General features: G+C 35.7%; 1 protein-coding gene across 1 annotated transcript; it reads right to left on the bottom strand.

The window, feature by feature from the left end:
• Window positions 1-10,096: 10,096 nt before the first annotated feature.
• LOC123534818 (complement C1q-like protein 2) lies at window positions 10,097-12,400 on the bottom strand. Its single transcript, XM_045317250.2, has 2 exons — window positions 12,000-12,400; window positions 10,097-11,421 (listed from the first exon to the last, which is right to left on the bottom strand). Exons 1-2 carry the CDS (start codon window positions 12,358-12,360, stop codon window positions 11,003-11,005), a joined length of 780 nt encoding a protein of 259 aa, XP_045173185.2. The 5' UTR covers window positions 12,361-12,400; the 3' UTR covers window positions 10,097-11,002.
• Window positions 12,401-14,186: the final 1,786 nt, after the last annotated feature.

Below are 14,186 nucleotides of genomic sequence, written 5' to 3'. Positions count from 1 at the left end.
CTGGAAGGTCATCTTCAAGTTCAGCCACAAGGAAGTCATAGGAGAACACCTCATTGTCTAAATCAAAGCTCAAATTTATTTTCCCAAATACCTTAAGATCACCCCCATTTGCTGCGGTTAAGGTATGTGATACCTTTTGTAAGTGCTTATTTTGGATTCCAATTTTCTTGGCTAGTTTACTTGAGAGTATACTTGCAGCTGAGCCAGAATCAATCTAGACTTTGGAACAAAAATCATTGAAAATGATTTTAGTATAGAGACAAGTTCGTTTAGTTATACTGTTCAAGATAATGTTATGTTGCCCTATTTCTGTGGTTTTATCACAGGCTGAACTTCTGGGCGCAAGGCCAGCCTCAGTTAGTTTTCCGAATGGTTTGTTGGACATTTGGAGGCTATGTGACCTTTTGCGTGACATTTGTAACATTCTATGCTAGTTGTTCGTTCCCTGCTATTTGACCTACTTCTATTTCCTACTGTCAGTTTCTCATTTAAAGATTTTAGAAGAGAAGCAATATCATCTAAGGTAACAGATTCTTTACCTTTGCTTGAGATAGTATTGCAAACGTTAGTTTGTTCTACTTCAAATCTAGGCTTCCTAAGGATGCTTTGTGAACTTTCAAAAGCTTCAAATTCTACTGCAAGGGCGATTGCTGCGTCTATTGTGTTTGGGTGTCTGTATTGTACATGACTCCTTACTTCTGGTTTAATGAGGCCATTAATGAATTGATCAATAATGTAAATTTCTCTTGCCTCTGATTGAACAGAAGGGTAAGCTTTGAGACATAGTTTTTGCAAAGAATAACCGAATTCAGCAGCACTTTCAGATTTATACTGTTTCATATTCCTAAACTCACAGCGATAAGCGGTTTCGCGCTCAACAGGGCTAAACCTACGACGTAGGACAGTCAACAGATAACTGTAGTTATTCATTTGAGTTGGGTTCAAATCACTAAGTAACTTTTGAGCTGACCCCCGTAGGCTCATCATAAGTTGTTGTGCTTTTTCGTGGTCACTCCAGTTATTCCAATTTGCAACATTTTCAAAGTGTATGATATAATCATTCCATTCAGTGGTTTGACCATCAAATTTATCTGGTTCTTTAGCCTTGTGTTTGTTTTGATATGTAGATGTGACAGGCCAGCCTTGTCGTTGATATTGAAAGGAATGCGGCATGTTGTCTCCGTATAGTGAAGATGAAGGAACATTTTGATTGCTCATAGAGTAAGGTCTGCTTATATTTGTGTCAGGAACAGGCAAATAATGCTGCCTTTTGTCCGAGTGAGAGGAATGTATGGTGTCCTGTTGTACACCGGAAGGCATTTGGCTATGTATTTGTTTGTTTACGTTATGGCTGTTGGTAATGTGGGTATAGGTTTCATCAGAGTGCCTTAACGTTTGAGACGGTCCCTCATTGTAAGTGTAAGTATATCCATGGCAAGGTACTTCATGGCTGTAAGCTGGATTAGGATTGTGTTGGTCGGATGATCTTATACACATGTCATTTTGAGATGGCCCCTGTGTGTATGGATCGACGAGGTTTTTGTTTTGATTATATGCTGTGTAAGTTTGATTGAAATCATCACTTGAACTAGGATAAAGCATCCTTTGGTTATGTGCGTCTAGTTTTGACCTGAATAATGCATTTAATCTTTGATATACGAACGTAAAACCCTCTAGTAGCATATGGAATTTTGCACCTGATAGTTATTGTATGGTTATGTAAAGTTGACTGGTTCATTGTATTTGCAAAGCTTGAATTTTGCCCATGTGTAAAATTGTTTTGACCAGTTAAAACTGTGTTGTCAAAATATTTTGGTCGTGTACCCATGTCATAAGCGTGTGGCGTTTGAGATGACCTCTGCTTAGTCAATGACTCGTCATATGTTGAAGCATAATTGCTTAATGTGTGTTGGGCTGGTATTTGATTAGAATCATAATTGTTTTGAGATGGCCCCTGATTGTTTAAACTTAAACCATTTTGAGATTGTCCCTGACTATTTAATTGTAGATTAGACTGGTTTAATCCCTGACTCTCTAATTTCAAACCATCTTGAGTTGGTCCCTGCCTATTTACTTGTAGGCCCGTTTGTGCGGCCTTTCCTGTATTATAGTAACTTTTAGTAGGCCCCTGGTACCCTGTCTCCCTATTATCAAGTGGTTTCTGTAACACTGTAGGCCCTGTCAGTGAACCTTTGAACTCCTCAAAACTTAAGTCAATTAAATTTTGACCCTGGTATTGGGCATTATAAGTATTTTGTGAGTACACCTCACTTTGCATAACTGAACCCCGGTTATTATACGCGGCGCCAGTATCCGGGTTATTTCCTAACTGAGAAGTAGAGCTTTGACTGCCTTGTATTAATGAAGTTTGTGATGCTTCTTTACTTTCTTGTGGGGTGTGTGTTCTCTTTGGAGATAAATACCGTGCCCTTTCAATAGAGTGTGTATTATCAAATGTGTACGTGTCATCATGACCTATGCTTGAATGCATTGGGGAACTGTGTACATGTGGCTTTGTGTTGTCTGTCTCACTTATTGTTGAGTGTAGAGGTGTACTAAAATTATGAATTCCACTGTCAGCCTTCAATGGATAATTAGCTATAGACACCATATATTGACCTTTGCTGGCTAATTTATTTGGCAATTGCATGAAAGAGTCATCAGGTGTATTTTCACGTTGAAAAGAAACAGTTTTCTTTTTACTTTCAACAGGTATCCACCACTTATGTGACCTTCGTGGTGTAGCCATACTAAACTTTTTAATATTTGAGTTTTAATCAGACAGAGAGGACGAGCCACCACAATGTAGCAGTATTTACTACTATGCCCAGGTTACTCTGTTAGATTTTGAAATTCACTAAACTACAAGGAACACAAAAGCGGTTTACCGGGTTCAAGATGTATTTTATTATTATCACATGGCTCGTTTTACATCATAGACAAAATACATCAGTAACAGTTTATACATTTTCAGTTCACAATGTTCAAAACAACTAAGCCATAATTACAACCTACAGAAATTAAAGTCCTATACCTAACAAAGCTAACATAATTTTAAATAATTTTGTCTTTAAATTTAGATCCCGGTCCAAAAGGAAAAATATACCCAAAGACAGTAAGTGGGGAAATGGCTAGGCTCTGACTAAAGGTAGAAGTTACCTGTCGAGAGTCTGTGAACACTAGCACAGAGACTGCCGAAATCAGGGCTTATATACCCTAGCATTGATAAAACGCATGAAAAACCCATGCAGAAAATTACAGTACACATGGAGTGTTCAATAAATTCATAGATGTGAAATTATTACCTGTAGCATTAACAATACATAAAGAATGGTCAAGCTTATGTAAACATTTGTATCAACCCTTACATGACTGTATGCTAAAGTTACACCTGAGTGATTTCAATATCATAAATATAGCAAGTACATGATAGTGTAAACATATTACCCAAAATAAGGTTGTAGAAATTTAAGTAGAACGAATACTGTAATTAGCAAATTGCACTAATATCTATAATAAAATTATAAGCAAAATTACATTTGAAAGTGCACAAGCTTATTTAACTTAACAGTGTTTCAGTAATATTAAGACTATTACAAGGTTCAGAATACCACCTGCAAATTGTTGTTTTAAACAGTATTATATTAGGATATATGTGTAAGATAAGGCTAGAAAAAGTCATTCCTGCCACAAATGTTGTGTTGCGGAGGTCAGTATTATGTTATTAGTAGCAGGATAAACGGCAGAAGTTGAACCATTTAGGAAAGCGGGTTCTAGGTACGAGCTGCACTAGTCAGATGGACCTGGGGGCAAGTATGGAGACGTCGGCATGCCTGAAAAGCGGATCCCAATGTTCAGCCAAAATGCGACCACAGACCCACATGTTGCTCCGGTTTTAACACCTTTAGTAGTTGCTTTGCGGTACATCACGGACAACAAATAGGTTGCGACTAATGGCCCGTCAAATCATCCCATAAAACTTACGAATATAGCAAGCAACAACGGATCCTGGAATAAATGAAACGGCAAATGCAAGTATTAAGGCTATAAGTCCATACATTAAAACAATCATTTTTGATAGTTTTGTGGCTTTATATGCATGCATATCTGCATATCTCCAACACTGCAAAGAAAACTCCAATTGCAAAGGATATTTCAATAGTGCAAAAGAACTCTAAATAATCAACTGCTCCAAAAAGCATCTTGTAACAATGTATAACTTTCTTGTAGGTACATATGTGTAAAGAAAACTGAACAAGACTAGTTGATTACGCGATCTCTTCTCTGGACCATTTAATAACTGATTTTGATCAGGGTCTTTACCATAAACTTAGCTCCTAGTCGTTATCTTACTCATCAAATCATATACCGTATAATTTTTTACAAAGCATATGAGACTTTATAGACATCAGTCATCAACCAGACAGTTTCATATATTGCTAGTTCATTTAAATCAGTTACTACATATGTAAGTCAGTAATTTCGCTTCGCTGCATGTCGTTACTGCGAAATTTAATTTCAATAAAAGGTCAATAAATGATGTATAACCTATACGTATGACAAAGGACAAGGTCCACTTAAGCCTTATATGGCCTACACAATTTAGAAAAATTTCAAATTTTAATAGTCCTGTTTAGCTCATCTGACATTAATGTCGCGCGTCGTGCCGCCCGTCATATGTAGATGAACATTGGTTCTGAACAAAAACGAAACCCTTTTTATAAGTTACAAATGCATTACAGTGCAACCTCTGTAGAGCAATACCCTTTGGGAGATACAAATATTGACTGTTATGTAGAGGTTGTTGTTCTGGAGAGGTAAATTTGATAGCTTATTTCAGCTTAGGGAAATTTTGATGTTGTTATAGAAAGGTTTTTGCTTAAGAGAGGGCTGCTCTGGAGAGGTTGTACTGTATATGTCTTTTTATATGGTGGTATGTTTTAGAGACACATTATTTTAGACAAAATGTGTCGTGCGCACGAGATAATATATCGAGCGCTTGAGATAAGATGTCGTTCTCGCGAAGATTTCGAGCGCTCGAGATAAGATGTCGATCGAGATTTTTTTTCTGAAATAGCATATGAAACATTGCATATATGCTAAATTACATCAAACTTTCATTCAAAGAATGAAAAATCGAAGTTGTTTGATTTCCAACTTTAATCTTTGCAGCGAGACAGCAGACGAACCGATCTATGTACTGTGTGTGCAGGTATTTGTCTAGAGTTAGATACCTGTATTAATTTTGAAAAGTGTTTTTAGCTCACTTATATCCGAAGATACAAATTTCTTACCTATTTCCACTAGATAGTTTTAAGATCTAAATCATGTATAATCCGTGAACAATATCAGCAATATCAATAATACAAGAAAAAGTCAATGCATGTATGGAAAACATGTGCAGACACAATAATTTTTTACATTTGACTTGCGCGCCTCGTGAGATCCGATCTAGCAAAAATACACTCGAGCCAAATACAGCATCCCAGATCGAGCTACTGTTATAATAACCCTATTGTATTTAAACATCAAAAATGGCTTTTTTGGCTAAATGGCTAGTCATTTTTATCATTTTGGAGCAGAAGTATTAAAGGGACAATTTTATGTTGAGAGTATTTGAAGGGAAACAACTCGCAGATATTATTGATCATTTGCGTTGACAGACTTACCTACCTTGCACTTGGTATATATACCTTTAAGAAAAGACAAAACAGTAAGATGCAATTCTGGGCACATGTAAGCTCAGCATTTTGCCTTTAACATTTTTCTGTCATTGACTGTCCCACTATGTCGTGAAGGTACATGACTGGTCTGCAACACCAAATTTTTCATTCTGGTAACTGGACTAAATCAATGAACACATACATTCTATTTTTAACATCCACATTTACAGATGTAAAGCATTTTTAATCAATAGTGTTAACTCAGATTCGATTTGAAGAGTCACATCTATATTTATTCTAAAGAAATTATTTGATTTATAGGAGCTATACATACCAGTTCATCAATACTCTTTCAGATTAAGTTTACAGTGAATTCAGTCTAGTACACAACACTTGTACCAAGGTCAGCATAATTATAATTTTCGGAAATGGTGTTTTCAAAACGTACTTTTGTGTCCAAAACATGCTGCATTCCTGACCTTCCTAGCAAGTCGACCATGCAAATACATTCTGGAAAAGCTAACAAACCAGCAATGGTAATATGCGGTTTCTGTGAATATCTTACTTTAGGTTTAGATTTCAACGCTATCAGCAGCATAGTCTTACTGTATGCAAAATGCGCAGACGACAGGAAATTTCAAATCTATTCATTCTGGACTTTCTTACTTTATAGTTTGATTTTGTAAAGCTTATGTCGGAGGATCGGGTAGTTAATTTTGCTTGCATTCGAATCAAAATGTTTCGAGGTGATATGCCTAATGGAGCCACTGTTTTGTGTATTTTTATCAAGGAACTTTACCACTTCTGCATCAGTCGACCCTTATTAAAATGGGTACCAGTAAATTGATGGGGGATTAAGTAAAGTATGTTATATTTATATTTAAAATTACGATGATTAATTTCCATCGCCGAACCGAAAATGTTTTCTGTTCAATGTGAGATCTGAAATATGCCATAAGAACCAATATATATTGCCTTGATGGATTTACAGTGGCTCGAACCAGCAACTCCTGCTTGTCCTAGTGTCCTAGTGTCGACTAAACAATTAACACACCCATTACCTGGTGGATAGAAAACAACTTACATAACAGCTTAAGGAGGTAGGATACCTGGTTACAAGGGTAAATTCAAATTAGTTGAACCGCAGCATGTTTTTGTATTTCGTGTAATATGAAGTTTTAACTGCTACAATCTCAATTTCGTTTGTCTCTGTCCCTTCAAGTTCAATTTTTATCCAGGTTTGAAGAACATGACCCTCCAAAGGTATTTCATATTGAAAGAAGAAGGAAAATACGGATATTTAACACTTTTCAGTGTATTTTAGTTTCACTGATATCCGTAGAAGTCTGCATAATTGATAATTTTACTGGTATGCACGTTATCTTTCTAATATAAGCTTAAAATGTATATGTCGCGGGGCTCGTGTTTCCATGATAACGCATTTTCTCTCATTTTTAAACAACTATGTATAAAAATAGGGGTTTTCGACGGCTACAGTGCCATTCTGTTAATGACCAACATGAAATATTTGGGTAATATTATTAGCAAAATATCAAGCACTTTACATGGTACCCGATTTTTCTTAAATTTTAAAGTAACCATGGCAACAGAGATGTTTAAAATAGCTTATATCTTGCTGTTTGTCGTAATTTCTTAAAAAAAATATTGAATAAGATTATCTTTCTAGTTGATGTAGCTTTAAAACATATTATTTCTAACGTAGGTTACATTTTCGTGTTATTTGCATTTATTCAAACAAATTTCACAGCTTAGAATACGTACAGCAATACCCCTCGTCTGCCATTTTTCATGGAAAAATCGTTCAGCGTGCTGCTATTATTCTCATGGATATTGTTGAAATGAAAATAAAAAGCCGAAGCTGTGTTTCTTAAATAGACCAGTGTCAACGCTTTTGAATTTTACATTTAGATACATAGGTCACGGGCTTCGTTTCCAAATGTAACATCAATTCAATTCAAGAAACCACAATTTTCTACTGAAATTTGAACAATTTTATATATTAGTTTTAGTATGTAAGTAACAAATTATCAATGGAACCTGAAAAATAGGTATTACAAATCAAACTGCTAGACTTTTTATTTGAAAATGGCCGTAACAAGTAACCTTTCATCCAACTATATTCCAAATAACATTGGTTGCCATCATCCATTTTCTTACATTCGGCATAACATTTCAATATAACTACATAAAAGAAGCAAAATATTGATTATTATTCAGAGCAAAAGACTCATAAAAAATATTTCAGCAAATAATGGTTATTTGAAAATAGTTAAAATAAAGAAAATGTACAGATTTACGTACTTTTAAGATAAAAGCTATTAATTTTGCGCGGTAACTGACACGTAACGTCATGACGTCAATGACGTCATTTTAATGCAACATTGTTTTGAAGCGTTTCTGCGGCAATTTATTCATTATTTCTGCATTATTAAACCATAAAGCATCAGATCGAAGACAAGTTTATGATTTGTTTTCAGAAGAATGAATACACAAACACATTTAGTTTGTCGTAAACGTCGTCGTAAATCGTCACGTTAGCTTCCGGTTGGACATGCGCACATACAAATATAAAGGTAACCTACCTCCCTAATGTCGTACCAAAGGGGTGTTCACTCAAAATTTACTGAATGAATAGCGAACAGTGCAGACCATGATCAGCCTGCACGGATCTTGGTCTACACTGGTCGCAAAGGGAGAATCATCTGCCTACAGCAGGCTAAAGGTTAATGTATACATTAACCTGATATGACGGGAAGAGAATGTCTCTTTCGAGCTAGCGAAATTTGTAAGTTTAGATACTAATTGGTCTAATAAGGCTATGTATTGAACTTAGCTATATCATTTTAGTATTTTTAATCATGTACAATTTTTTAACAGGGCATTAATTTAGATAATAATACATAAATTATCGACCAAAATAACAAATATATGGCCACGTCCCGTTCACGCAAGCAAGAAAAACAAAACGTAGTAAAAGTGAAACATCAACAGGTCGCCTAACACGGCAAAAATGAAAATGTTGCAGATTCGGATTGATTGAGTCTGTTCACTGACACCACTGGAAATACATGTTACCACTCATATCCTCTAGCCCTGAGCAGAAATCAACATTTGCACATGTTACAATGCTAAAATACAATTAAAAGGCATCCACAGATGTGTTCATACTGCGATGTACATGATTCAATTATACAAGTTGCAGTGCAATTCCATAAAAAAGCGGCGTATGGTCCTCGGGTTATAAACTGAACTTGCCTTAAAAAGGGAAAGAAGGGTAGAACTAAACAATCTAAAATTTACAGAGGGGATCCAGTTACAATGTTGTCAGTACTAGTATTACCAGTATGTAAGAATTGTAAACTTCAGTAAAAAAAAACAGACATTTCCTGGGTGTTACAGTGACTGGGAAAACTTTGCCTACCTAATACCCCAGTCACACATACAATAGCTACTTCTAGCTACAAATAGAAACGTAGTAATCCGTATCGATCCGTACCTGAGCCGTACCTCAAAGTAGTAATCCGTATCAATCCGTACCAACACTTGGTCAGACTTATCCCAACCTTGCAAGTTTCTCCAACACTTGAACATGCACAAACGTTTGAGCGATCCGTAGCCAGTTGAGCTCTACTTTAGTCCAACTTGGTGGAAACTTATTCGTCCGTAGTTAAAAGTACTAAAACGTAGTTATCCGTACTGAAACGTACCTTGCCGTATTGGTCCGTAGCTGAACGTAGTTATCCGAGGCTGCCCGTATTTCAGCGTAGTTTAACGTAGTTCACCGCAGACCCGTCCACGCGCTGGGCAAGTTGCCAGGCGCAGTAAAACGTAGTTCAACGTAGCACTTATTCCCGTCCTTTATTTTTTGTTCCCCGTCACAAGTTCTCACCATTTTTCCCGTACTAAGACGTACTGCTTCGTACTTATCCGTGTCCGCCCCTAACACAGACCAATCTTATCCGCACCGTACCTCAACTCACTGACATATCTGTATGTGTGACTGTAGCTTAAATATCTTTGGCAAAGAGACCAGAGAGACACACACATGTTTTGCTTTTATTTGGGCATTGATATTTTTAGATATGGCTTTTATATGTGAACGATTTTGCTTCAATAAAAAACAAACGAAGATGTTTTTTATTATAAGTATGACTTCATTAATATGTGGGTCAAATTTTAAAAAGCCATATTTCACATATTGTATAAGTATGTATATCGCTCACTATTAGGAATCTGCAACTGAAACTCGATATCTCGGTGAAAACCCACAAATCCGAATTTGTTGGCACGTACATCTGTTTTTCTTCTTAATTCAATACAAAATTAGAGAACAAAACACTGCACTGACACGTAACGTAAATGATAACATCATGAAAAGTACGATAAAATTGAAAAAAACAACAACATTCAACTCATTTGATAGCAGTTTAAGCACATGTCTGGAATTTTGTCATTTTGTAAAAGATTCAGGGAGGATCAATGTTATAGAATATATCAGTTTGTGAACATCATGCATGTCGACAGTATTTCTATTTGTGTCTGTGTCATTCTGAAGATATAACAAACAGCATGGTGATTCGATAAAATGAATTTCGATCTTCAATTGAAATATATTTCCCCGTAATGACAATCGGCAATTTCCGTGCGGTTACAAAATGACAATCGACAATTTCCGTGCGATTACGTAATGACAATCAGGATTTCCGTGTGGTTACGTAATGACAATCGACAAATTCCGTGCAATTACGTAATGATAATCGGGATTTCCGCGTGGTTACGTAATGACAATCGGCAATTTCCGTGCGATTACGTATCCTCAGTAGGCAATTTCGGCATTCTTCGGCCAAAATAGAAAAATATTTTTCATAACAACCGGAGAATGCCGAAATCGCATACGGAGAATACGTAAACGAACGGAAATTGCCGATTGCCATGACGGATCCACAGCCTTGAATCTACTTTCATGTCAGACTCATTTGCATGAAAGATGAATCCAGTCGGTTCAAAGCAACATGATCAAATATATTATATCCAAGGACTAGAAAGGTTAATGTAAGATACAGTGCGAGATTTTCGCACAACGTTTAGAGCTTCCTATTCAACTCTCTACGTTTACATTTTTGTAATTTTGAAACTGATGCAAATATGTCAATAAATATTATTTAACCAATGTGAGATACACAAAATGTAGCCGATATTTAGCCTGTTATAACATTAATCGTGTTGCCATATATTTACAAGCACTATTTATAACGTTTGTATGGCTGTAGCTTAGGGAAAGAGCTTGGCATTGGAAGCATCTTCGACAACTGGCAAAGTTAAATTTGTGGTCTGTCTAAATAGCCACTGAAAGATGACCATGATTCCACAGCATCTGCTGCGCCTCCACCGCAATTTTCTATAGTTATGACATCTCCAGCTTTCAGTTTCAGATACACCGAGTTGGAAACCCCGTAACTGCCAGCGTCCGCCCCACTGGATCCATCCTGAGGATCAATGTATGCTCTCACTTTACTAGATCCGTTCAGATTAATATAACATCCAGACGCGTCAACGCTGGAGGACCTCTTTTTGATGATGTGTAAACTAAAATAGTAAAGTCCGTTGATTGAACACGTGAACCTGCCTGTTGATGTATCATACGAGTTCCCTTCGTTAGTTACAACAGTAGTGAAAGCCAGGGAGTTGGTAGCAGCACCGTTCGAAGGGGACGTCACCGTAAATGCTACGATGTCACCTGAAACACATAAGAATTTTTATTATATATATTTGTGACATAATCATGCGGAGTTTTACATGAACAGGCACAGAATAAATTGATCTTAATTGAAATTGCACCTTATCTTTTTCTCAGAACAAAAGTTGTGCCACTTAACTGAACTTCGCTCAGTTATGCGTGTTTACAAAAGGTACTTTAATAATACAACATTGCTCAATTCAAACTATCCTGTACCATAAAGATACTGAAATACATTGGAATCAAGATGAAAAAGACTCATACTGAGCTAACACCGGCACTGGCACCAGACCAGAAAAAATGCCAATGTACATGTTATACCCAACCTCTAGGTGTACTATAAGAACCATGATCATGAACGGGAAAATATACTTAATACCCATTTCAATCGCACATTTCTCACCTAAAACGCACATTTCGATAAATAGTACTACGCATATCAAACATGTAGTTTCACGTGCAAAATTTTAATGCCTATTAGATTCTTGTTAAATATGATTAATTATAGCAAACGCCGTCAAAATGGTTACGTTTCAGGGAAGGTTAAACAGCCCCATATACCCATACAAAGATTTTACCTTTCTGTGCTGATTTCTTTTCTTCAAGAGCGTCATCCAGTTTAGTCTTTGCATCGTCCAGAATTCCCAGAACTTCTTCCGTAAAGTTCTGTTGTTTCTTAACTTCTTCAGCGGTTCTCTCTCTGAATGTCTCAATTTCAGAATCAAATAATTTTCCTCGTTCGACCTTTTCCTTTTCGTGGTTTGCCTTCAACTCATTAATAAATTCTTCGAATTTCTGAACTTTATCCTCAATTTTCAATAATTTCATCAACATTTTTTCGTCATAATCAAACTTCGAGTAGAATTTGGGCTCTCCAATATCCCCATTGGCGATACGAACGTAACACAATATCACAACGATACAGATATTCGCCAACATCTTTTTCTGCTGTTTCAACGACCGTTTGCATTCAATGAATAACTGGAGGTAATGTAAAGTTTATCATTCAGATGAATAGGAAACTACTGGGGTGTTCAAAATGTTCCATGATTCATACGCCTCAGAAGACATAAGATTCATAGAGCCATTTTGTCTTGACTGAGCGACTAGCATAGGGAAATCAAATTTTTAAAATGCCTCCAGAGATAGTTCTGCATGTTACGAAGTGATGGCGTAACGTCATTTATCCGGATAACGTAGAATAAAGCCTGGGTTCGCATAACGAACTTTTAGTAACATCGATCTATCGGAAAATCGATAAACTTGCCTATATAAACAAAGAAGGATAAAATTACTTAAACTTAAATAGAAAAGGGATAATATTTTGAAATTAAAAATTCGGTATACCACAAATTAAAGTGTTTTTTTCTGGATATTATGAATAATCTTTTTAAAAATGTTTTAATATTTGTTTGGACCTTTTTGACTTTAAATAGACCAACCTCAGTTCATATAGACTCTGTAGAAAGCGGGACAAAAAATGACTTTTTCAAATATAAAAGACAAAATGTGATATTTTCCACAAAACAAAATTCGTACGGAAATCGACGAACGCGTCCGATAGCAGTGATACTGGATTATTGGTTTTATTGATTTTTATGATAGAATTAGGTAAAGCTGTCCCGCTTTATCGGTTTAGCGATGTTACTATAAGTTCGTAATGGCGTAAAGAAATGAAAATCACTTCATGAATTAATGGCGACCCGTGAGTAAATTTATTACAGTGGCAACGTTACTATCTTTCTAAAGTTAAATATTATATTAATACATGTTATACGCTAAATAATTCAAAATAATGACTTAATCCCAGCTTGAAAACTGTAGATCACTTTGATCATGGGCAAATATCTCAAAAACAAGCACACGTACCTATAGAGTTTATTTCACAATATTTAGGTCATATGATTATTTACGACTGTGAGAAGTTTCATTAAAATCTAGATCTAAATTGAAGAAAAAATCCAAAATGTTATGAAAATTTTGTTGATTTATTCCATATAGATCTACAAGTAATCCCATTATGAAAACTTACTTGAGGGTCTAATTTTTGTTATCAGTCTAGCAAACAAATCAAGCACACGAGCCTATCTGTTTTTATTTACTGAATTTTTTCTTAGTCTATCCTGAGGTTTAGAAGATGTTAAACAATGTAAAAATATTGACATTTCCAAATTCTTGTTGTTCTAATTTCCTTATATTTACATTCGCCCTATTATTTCCCATTGAAAATTCTGTCGTTTAATTTGTATCGCTAAAGGAAAGACGCCAAAGTTACGATAACGCTGCTTAGTGATTACGGGCCGCTGTTTTGACGACACCCGCGTGAAGTCATGGAGAACTTTCCGTAGATGACGTCGCATATTGTTCCGTCTGGTGAACAGAATAGACGGGAAGCTGATTTTAATGTTAAATGCAACAAAGTGTGTGCAATTTATATTATAACTCTGTTAAAAGAAATGAATTAATTTTTTGGTGAGATCATGCAAAATAAACCTGATTTGTGTATTTTCCGATCCTATTCTATTGTATATTTGCATGAACTCCGAAAAAAGTCATTTCTTAATTAGATTCAGAAAACAGATTGTTTTTCCACTTTCAAAAATCAAAAATTATATTAAAAAAACATTATTACTCATAAGTTGATTTAAAAAGAAAAATGAAAAAAAAAATACAAATATCTCGATTAGTCGTGTAACGTAAACGGTCACCAGCTGATCTTTAAGATCTAAGACAGCACATTTTTAACATCCCTTTCAGGGTTGTTA

Source organism: Mercenaria mercenaria, chromosome 12, assembly GCF_021730395.1.
Source record: "Mercenaria mercenaria strain notata chromosome 12, MADL_Memer_1, whole genome shotgun sequence".
Classification (NCBI taxonomy): domain Eukaryota; kingdom Metazoa; phylum Mollusca; class Bivalvia; order Venerida; family Veneridae; genus Mercenaria; species Mercenaria mercenaria.
Note: the sequence above shows the minus strand (reverse complement) of the source record. Positions and strands in the feature narration are given on the sequence as shown.